General features: G+C 43.5%; 1 protein-coding gene across 1 annotated transcript; it reads right to left on the bottom strand.

Annotated features, from left to right (window-relative positions):
• Nucleotides 1–1434: 1434 nt before the first annotated feature.
• On the bottom strand, nt 1435–6311 carry LOC125549327 (carbon catabolite-derepressing protein kinase-like). The gene is made up of 11 exons (XM_048712765.1): nt 5818–6311; nt 5026–5214; nt 4541–4734; nt 3798–3980; nt 3574–3705; nt 3247–3432; nt 2810–2902; nt 2654–2737; nt 2427–2567; nt 2116–2349; nt 1435–1780 (listed from the first exon to the last, which is right to left on the bottom strand). The coding sequence occupies exons 1-10, from the start codon at nt 6197–6199 to the stop codon at nt 2281–2283; spliced, it is 1653 nt and encodes a 550-aa protein (XP_048568722.1). The 5' UTR covers nt 6200–6311; the 3' UTR covers nt 1435–1780; nt 2116–2280.
• Nucleotides 6312–9814: the final 3503 nt, after the last annotated feature.

Genomic DNA, 9814 nt, shown 5'->3' with positions numbered 1-9814 from the left:
GAAAGAAACAAAAGAAATAAAGAAACGAAAAAAGGAAACAAAAATAGAAATCACGCCAGCCTGATCCATGGCATAGGGACGAGGCCCAAGATGATGTATTTAGGAAGAGAACGACACCCATGGGCGCCGCCATGGCTGGCTCCAAACACGAAATTTCACTCAAAAACTCACCAGAGCCACCTGGAGGCGCCCCGGTCATCACCAAACAAGGGCAAACACATCCTCATTAGATCTAGGCACTACTGAAGCAGGCCAGAGCTTCCCGTCCCTACATCCCTTACCTCCTACACAACCAAGAAGTGAAGCCGTCACTCATGGAGCCTGACGGAAAGCCATCTGTGTAGGTGTAGCCTGCCATCTAGTGCCGCTGTCATGAAATCCTCAGACAAACTCATCATCAACGTCGTAACACGTAGTCGCCGTCCTAACCAATCCACGAGACACTGCCTTAACATGAGCAATGAGTGACCAGGGCACGTGCAAGGAGAAACTAGCCTCAGCGGGTGGGGGGGGGGGGGGGAAGTCCAACCCCCAGCACCAGTAGCCAACATAGCATGCGGCCATCTACCAACCAGCACTACCGAGAGGGGTGGGTGTCGGACATCAAATCTGGCCAATCAAGATCCATATAGGGGACCCCCATCATATCCGGTGCCTCCAACCACCAGGGGGTAGCCGTTACCGTAGGCCGCCAAGCACCCACCTCATTCGGCTCCCCGCGACCTGCTCCATCACCGCCATGGAAACCTACCACACCCGTCAGCCATGCGCCCGCGGGAGAAGATCGTCACCGCCAACGCGGTGCCACCGGGAAGGCACCACCGCCACCACACCACAACTTCACCCGCCCAGAAGCCATGTAGGAAGCCGCCAATCCCAACCCTAGCCACCCTGCAGCCCGCACCATCCACATGGTGAGAGATAGACCTCGCTGTCCTATGCACACACCAACCACCGCTAGTCCGCCACTACCACATTGCCCACTGCACTAGCCGACGGCCATGCCGGAGCCAGATGCCCGTGACCCTCGTCGCCCTCGGCCCATACGCATACGGCACACTGGCACTAGATCCTTCTGGATATGGTCAAGGACAGCCCGCACACAACCACCCGAGAAAAATGACGTCGCGGCCGCCGCACCACAGCTGAGCTCTAGAGCACCGCCATGGCGCCACCAAACGAAGATGTCGCCACCTCGCACACCCGCCATCGCATGGTTGGCCCCCGTGGCAGCCAGGCGCTTCCACGTCTATGGCCGTGACGCACGCATGCCGTCACACATTGCATTGTAGATGCACACAGCATCACCATATTCAACAGCAAGGCAAATAGAAACCATATCATGCAATAATATCACAAAAGCTTGTGCTGTCGCATCACCACCAGCAGTACGTGGCGCAGCTTGCAGAATCAGAAAAGGTTCACCACAACCTATTTACCATACATAAGTCTTATTTATAACAACCACTTAACCTTTTTGGTGCTTGACACAGGACTAGTCACTCAAACAAACGCGGTTCTCTGTCAGGGACAGGGTAAACCGAAGATGAAACACATAACCTACATACTTGCACACCATCACTTATTCACCATTGCGACCATGAACCACACCACATGGGACAGTCATATGTTTTGCTATTCACCACTCAACCAGAACAGGCACCAGCTATAGAACCCTAAGGTTGGTAAGGAAGGCCGCACAAAATTCTAGGAAGAGGAGCTGAGGTCCAGTAACTCTCTGCATATCTAGCAGGTACTTGTCATCCCTGGTCTTGTAAAGCTGGAGAAAAAATAAATTAAAGTTAGAACCAAATACACAGTATATACAGTACCATGCCGGCGAATTGTAATTTCTAACACCAACACTGTGCAGCTTTAAAACATGGGAAGTTATTTCTACCAACTTGCATGAGTCAGTCGACAATAGTTGTTGGTAATAGCAGACACATGCAAGACATAATAATGGTCACTTGGTAAGAATTATGAATCAAATATATTGGCTCCAGCAAAATCGTTATTTTATCTAGTGACGCCACTGTGAAGGCGATATTGAGTAGAAAATCCCTTTTTTTGTTATTGCAAAAAAATACTTTAGTAGTAGAAGGTGTTGCAGACCTGAATTTCAAACTTGATCACAACAGGTAGCCTCCTATTAACATCACCATTATCCATGATAGTAGAGTCATCAACAAAGCTGTGGTTGGCATCTAACAACATATCACTGACATGAGGAAACCCAGGGCACCACCTGCATTTCATGTTGTAGTCCACATTCTTTTTTCAACGGACATTTAATACCTTAAGTGCCTTTAGAACCTCAATCAATATCGCGCGAGGTTGAGCTCGAGACTGCTGGATAAGTGATGCATTAGCTCAACAGCTGAATGTGCAAAACAAAGCAAAGTAAAGTGGACAGTTTGCAAGACCTGGAGCCCAAGAGCCCATTTTCTTTCAACGCTGTAATATGGCCACAAGCCACCGCCATGAGAATCATTACTTCCTGGAAGATAATTCTTGGTACTTGGGCTTGCTGATTCCGATAGAGTAAACTGATTAAAAATCATATCCTAGAGAGCCATCCATTCATAAAGTTAATAGTGCTTAAACCTTTAGTGCATTAAATAGGTCATAGATGGTGCAAATGTGGACTAACCATTTCTTGTTGATAGTGAGCCCCCAAATAGCCACTAGTAGCCCAGAACCGATTGTCCAAGAGCAAGTAATATGCAACAGTTTCCTGGAAACATATAGTATAAAGTCAGTTATGAAAACAGAAAGGACTGAACCACTGATTTTCGTTTGAATGTACCTTATTTTTCATCCTATTGCACAATGATTCACACACATGATCTTTATCATATCCCAGATTGGCAACATCTTGAAGTGTATCTTCGTCAATCTCCTGAAATGAACGTCTAGCAAATCAGCATATCATTGCCATAGAAACGGCATTTGAATGCTTGATAATAAATGATTTTTTTGATAAATAAAGAGCAGCATTACATGGAGACTTGACGTGATACCTTCCCGAAACCAAGGGCACAACTATGGCCATTGATTTCTTATTATCTTTTCTTTGCAAATATTACATTGATATTATAGCCATAAAAGAGAGCATTTCACGACAAAAGTATTCTTAATTTTCCTATCATCCATCCAAAATCCTGTATATATTAGTGGATAAAGGGTGAAAAGTTTTACTGTGCAGATATGATAGTCGCTTGAAATGTGAAATAGATGGGGTACCATTTTGGCTTGCTGTGCTATGTTTGGTGGAGGCACTGCCAGGTAGCAAGGAAGGCGATTCTGAAACCACGGGTGGTCTCGAATTTCACAGATTGTGATTCTCTTCATGGGATCAACAATAAGCATTCTTGGGATCAAATCCTTTGCAAGATCAGATAAATGATTTGGAAGGATGTAGAAACCTCCCTGGAACACCAAATACGGGGGAGTCAAATCTCATGAAAAAATGAATTCTAAAGTCCAACTAATCTACATGAATTTGTTGATTTCCGGAAAAAAGGTAAACACTTGTCAGATCCAACTTAATCTACAAATGTTCTGTCACACCTTTATCTTATCGACCAATTTGGGAATGTTTTCATCATCAAATGGAACAGCACCACAAAGAAGAGCATAAAGTATCACCCCACAACTCCAAACATCAACCTCAGGTCCAGCGTACAATTCACCTGAGATAACCTATGCAGAAACACTCATTAAAGTTATTAACCAAGACGATGCGTGAGAAGAAGCATGAGGATAAGGACTCAAATAATAAAATAAGTGAATACCTCTGGTGCGGCATAGTTTAGACTCCCGCAGCTAGTCTTCAAAAAATGGCCATCATGCATCACATTGCTTAACCCAAAGTCAGCAAGTTTCACATTATATTTGGAATCAAGTAACAGGTTTTCTGGCTTTAGATCACGATGAACAACCATGTTTGTGTGGCAGTATTCAACACCCGATATAATCTGTTTAACAAAAAGTTAATTGAAAAAACTATTGAGACAAAACCTCAACATGCATTCAGTGAATCCGAAAGAACCCTTCAAATTACATATTTGCCTTCAGAAGGGATATACCATCTCTTTATGTTTTAAAGGACAATTTAATTTAAGCACTGATATTAAGACAATCAAGGCATGAAGAATAAGACGCCATTTAAACAAAAATTGATTTAATTAGTGATACTAAGATAACCAAGGCATGAAAAGATGAAGATGCCAAATGATACAAAAACAAAACAAAGAATCGACAAAAACTAACGAGCTTAAATATAATATAGTCTGACATTTTCTGTAAACCGTGTTTTTCCGGCCCCTCGCAAAAAATGTCATCGAGCAACAAATTATCGGTAAAACTTAGTCAATGAATGCAAACCAAGCAAATTGATCGTGATTTGCACAGTAAACACATGAGGAAGGTCAACAACTAGCAAGCATGTCCATACATTTGATGGTCGAAATAGGAAGCTCAACATATTGTTATTGCCAAAAAATGTGTTCCTACATGGCAAGAGCAGAATAGGCACCTGCTGGAAGATTCGACGGGCCTCATCTTCCTGTAACCGCCTTTTCATAACAATGTAGTCCAATAGGTCACCATTCTGGCAATATTCCATCACAACAAATATATCCTTCGGTGTCTCAATGACCTCATAAATCCGGATGATATGAGGGTGTATAAAGTCAATGAAGAACCTCAATATCTTGATTTCTCTATTTGCTGGAAATAAGATATGAGAAAACAATAGAGGTAAAGTGTTAGACATTGAGCCTATGACCAAAATGCGTATGCAAATTCTACTAACTCGCAGCAACAACACAAGCTGAACTTTCTTCTTAACCAAAGCCGAATGTATCCTATACTAATGTACATTATCTTGACTAATTGATTAAGTGGGAATTAGGAACACACCCACAAGTCTGACCAGCACTCTGAAAGCAGATAACTCGAAATCCTGAACAAGCAAGTCGAATGTATCCTAGACTATTGTACAAGGAGAAGGAGGCATACCTTTCTCTTCCATTTCCAGAGTTTTCATTTTACGACGGTTCAGAATCTTTATAGCAACTTTGTGTCCTGTAAGCTTATGCTCTGCAATCATCACTTTTCCAAATGTGCCTGCACCAAACGTTTCGCCCAGATTGTAGCTCTTCAATGCTTCATAATGTCCACCTCCTCTGTTGTTCCCATCCATTTTCACTATGCAAAAACAAGAGAAACAATATATGTGATTCAGTAAACAGATTTATAGTTCAGACGCAAGTTGATTGAAACTGGTAAAACACGAGTTATGTTGAATATACTGATCATGAATAACATGAAATATTTACTGGCGAGGGCAAGTGTGGTTCAAATTAAAGGTCAACGAAATGGGTGAAGTTCCCTTCTCAAATAGGGAGAGGCACAGCATATTCGATCTCTGAAGTATGGTTCAGTGAGATGATCGGCAACCAACAAGTACTATCTTGTACGGATAGAGTACGATCATAGTATATTACCATAAAACTGCCTGCACACGCAGCACTGAATGACTATAGGCCTTTCCTGATATGTAATGTATCAGGTCTGGCAAGGATAGTTGGGATAACAACTATCGAAAATGCCCGCTCGTGCTTTGGGTGCCCAGCCCTGGGGCGAAGACACAGATGACACATAGAATCCTAGCTGGTGGGTTAACATGGAAAGTATTCTTAAAAAGGTTCACAAATAAATACCATGAGTCGGCATATATGTGTGATAAACATGGAAGAGACATGCAAATGCAGTCATGCAACAATGAATGAGCTTTGTAGGATCTGTTACTAGTACTACTCGGATCGGCTGAGCGGTGGCAGCTCGAGGAAGCGCCCGCGGATGATGACCCGTCGGTGTGGCGGCGCGGATCTGTGCCGCGGATCGATGGAGGGGACCGGTGGCGGCTCGAGGAAGCGCCCACGGTTGATGACCCGTGGGCGTGGCAGCACAGATCCGCGCTGGGGATCGACGGAGGGGACCAGCGGCAGCTCGAGGAAGCGCCCGCGGACGATGACCCGAGGGCGTGGCGGCACGGATCCGCATTGTAGGTCGACGAAGGGGACCGGCGGCGGCTCGAGGAAGCGCCCGCGGACGATGACCCACGGGCGTGGCGGCACGGATCCGCGCTGCGGATCGACGGAGGGGACCGGTGGCCACCACATCCGGCCATCGGAAGGAGGGAGGGCGGCAGATCGGGGCCGGGGTCACGCCAGCGACGGGGCGAGGGGGAGAAGAGGAGGCAGGGGAGAGGAAGAGAGAATGGCGATCTTTTACTCGGCCGCCGCGAGCCGGAGTAAATATAACGACAAGATTGGGGTTCAAGCAAAAAATTTACTCCACTAATGGTAATAAGGGATCGGTTAGGTGCGGTTTAGAGGAGAAAAAAGCTAAATATACTCCCTTCTGCTTGCGACTGGATAGGGGATCGGTTAGAGTTGCCTTAACATGGAATATATTCTTAAAATGGTTCACAGATTAATATCATGACTCGGCATATATGTGTGGTAAACATGGAAGGGACATGCAAGAAATGCAGTCATGCAACAATGAATGAGCTAACACATGAATCTGCTAATAGTACTCAATAACTGTTCACACAAGAATACCACGTACCACAGTAGCATCAGAATCAGAATCCCCCGATTGCCCTGTAGGATCTTTTCGGCCGGCAACAGAATCGGAATCCATCGATCTCTCTGTAGGATCCTTTCCGCCATATATCTTTCTTATATATACTAGTACATGTTGTTGGATTATGGATGGGCTTAGGCTCATATAAAACACTAATCCCTTGTTAATCTTGAGGCCCATGTATGAGATGGCAGGTGATGGAAAGTTTAGTCCCACCTTACTAGTTGAGGAGAGTTGAGACCTCTTTATAAGGGCTGCTCTACCACTTGCCATTGGGAGCTTGGGAAGAGGAGTGGTACACGCGCGCCGCCAATTAGAGATACGGTGCTGACCCAAGCTGAGTGAGTGAAGGCTCCGGCTTGACCTCCTTCGCCGTCCACCTCGCCCCGCCCCGCCTTGGGTTGCGGGTTGTGGTAATAAGCCGAGCCGAAGCTTATTTTTGCCGCTCAGGAATGAATTAATTAATTAGGGATTAATTAACGAGTCGCTAACATGTGGGCCACTGTCCAAGATGTTGGACTGTGGTCTCACTTGCGTTGCCGGGATTCGTCGACCCCTTGCCGGGACCCTCGTTACCGTGATTCGTGCGACGCTTGCCGGGAACAACGACTCCCTTGCCGGGAGTGGGCCGACTCGATCTAAGAAGGCTCTGGCCAGTGAAGTAACCTAGTTCGGTTCACTCACTCCCTCTCGCTTGACCTAGCCGTCATCTACTGTTCCTCACTCTGTGCTGCCTTCGGCGATCCCATCCCGACGACCGCGTGCACGGCTGGTCGGGAGAGCAGGTGCCTTCGGAACCTTGTCGTTCGAGATCCTGCCCGGGAGAACGACAATAAGATTTCTGGGAAGCGTCTCGACGCGACTGCTCCCGATCCGTCCCCAACTCTGTTTGCCTCTTCTTCCACTACTTCCTCTGCATCGACACCATGGCCGACGCCGCCGCCGCTAAGAAGAAGGCCACAGACGATGCCGAGGCTGCTGCTGCAGCCGCCGCGTTGGTCTGGCCAACCGGAGGGTATGATCTGTTCATCCCTTGTTTACTCATACTTATACTAGCCGTATATGTGCTGCTCATAGAAGGTTCGATTCTATGTTCTGTACGTGCTAGTATGCTTAGGTATTGCTATGAGATGCATACCTTTTATGCCATGCTTACTGTTTACTCATGGATAAGTCTAATCGGAAAAGTACTAATATTTCCAACACATATGTCCGTGCGTTGCAACAGGAGAGCTATTTCTTTGCGAGAAGCAATGTGAGAGATAATTGATTTGTCCACCAAAACGATCTCCATAACGGTGTGATAGAGAGGAGTTGTGGTCTTCTCGCGGGTCATGTTTGTCCCGTGAGATCTTGATATTGGCGGGGTTAGTTGGAGTGGCGGCAACCATCCAGCTCGTGCCTTTTTTTCGTCTAGGTCTGCCTCTGTCTCGGGGTTGTATCTGCCTCCTCATTTGGTAGCTATGCGGTGACCTTCAGGGCACGGGTGTTTTTGACCACTCTGTCTTACGATTGTATAATCGGATGGATTACTAATTGTAGCGCATAAATCCCATTTCATTAGCATATTTAGCGCATAACCATACAACATTGTCCCTTCTTTATTAGGGTTTATTTTTTGATTATTTTAGCACTAATGTGCCCACTATTTTTTTATTCGAGCCAAACCAACATATTCTCTTTTATTGGCCCAAGAAAAAAATTCTCCCACGAACGACCCAGTAGGGGAGTGCGGCTAAGGCTCAATATTGCCTGTGCAATGAAACAATTTTTTTCTTGGACCAACTGCGCAGGGGCTACTATATGAAGCTAGTTACATAAAATAGCGCGTGAGACATACATCAGTTCGTGTATGGGCCAACACACTGGTAGGCTCGAAAACGACCTATGTTTGTAAGGCGCGAAAAAATCCAAAAAAATGATGAGTTGAAGGATCAAAATCTTAACCTCAAAGACCCGACTACGTGCTGCTAGCTACTCGAAGACACGAGTCCTACCAACTAATGGCCAACTCAAAGATTTAAGATCATACTCCAATGTCAGATTGGTAAAAAAATTACTTTAAAAAATATACAAATTACTGAATATTCTTGGAAACATGAATAATTTTGAAAGTCCCAAACTTTTTTGTCATTCTTTACATTTTTTCAGAATTACACAACAAAATTTGAAACGTTCTAAATTCACAATTTTATTTGAAAACATGAACCTTTTATAATAACATGAATAGTTTTTGAATTTGTGATTTTTTTTGCAAAAGGAAACACATTTTGAAAACTCAGAACAATTTTTTCAAATGTGTTTCTTTAAACTCAGACATTATTCTGAATTTGCGAACATTTCACTAAAATATGAATATTTTTCATATTTAGAAATTTTTTTAAATGCTACTTTTTCGGAAAATTTCAAATAACTTTGGAAAACACAAGGAAAAAATAGATTTTTTAAAATCTGAACCAATATTGGAAGGAGTACAAAGATCTAATGTTTTGAATATTTTGCAAAACATAATATATCTTAAAAATTTCTGCATTTTATTAAAAACGTTATTTTTTATGATATTATGAATTTAAAAAAATAATAAAAAAGGGAGAAAGAAAAATAAAATTGAAAGGAAAAAAAGAAAAAAGAAAAAGAGAAAGAAACGAAGAATGAAAAATAGAAACATAAGACAGAACAAAAAGAAGAAAATGGTTCAAGACAACCTGGGCGCGCTATACGAATTTGCGACTATTTTGGAATGAGAACAAAGATTTAATGTTTTTATTTTTTTTATAATGTAATATATTTCAAAATTCAGATTTTTTTTAAATTGCATTTTTCTGATATTATGAACTTTTTAGAAAAAAATAGTATATGAAAAAGGGAGAAACATAAATAAAATTCAAAGAAAAAAAGGAAACAGAAACAGAAAATAAAAGGAGAAAGAAATAGAAAAAGAAAAATAGAAAGATAAATCAGAACAAAGAAAAAGAAAACGGGTCAGCCCAGCTTGGTGGCCATGTGTGAATTTTCTGTTATTTGACGCTCACTGCAATAAATAGAGTTTTGCTACTTACAGGGGCACGAAAATAAACGGGCTGGCTTTGCTGGGCCACACTACTTGCGGCCCATGTATGAAATTCGGGCGTTTTCCTTTTCTAATAGAGAATGA

Source organism: Triticum urartu, chromosome 3, assembly GCF_003073215.2.
Source record: "Triticum urartu cultivar G1812 chromosome 3, Tu2.1, whole genome shotgun sequence".
In the NCBI taxonomy this organism is placed as follows: Eukaryota; Viridiplantae; Streptophyta; class Magnoliopsida; order Poales; family Poaceae; genus Triticum; species Triticum urartu.
Note: the sequence above shows the minus strand (reverse complement) of the source record. Positions and strands in the feature narration are given on the sequence as shown.

Coding starts and splice junctions, on each gene's coding strand:
- LOC125549327 (XM_048712765.1), bottom strand. CDS start 6,199: ATGGCCGGATGTGGTGGCCACCGGTCCCCTCCGTCGATCCGCAGCGCG. Junction 4,735..5,025: donor TCTGGAAATGGAAGAGAAAG/GTATGCCTCCTT, acceptor TCTTATTTCCAG/CAAATAGAGAAATCAAGATA. Junction 3,706..3,797: donor TAAACTATGCCGCACCAGAG/GTATTCACTTAT, acceptor GTTTCTGCATAG/GTTATCTCAGGTGAATTGTA.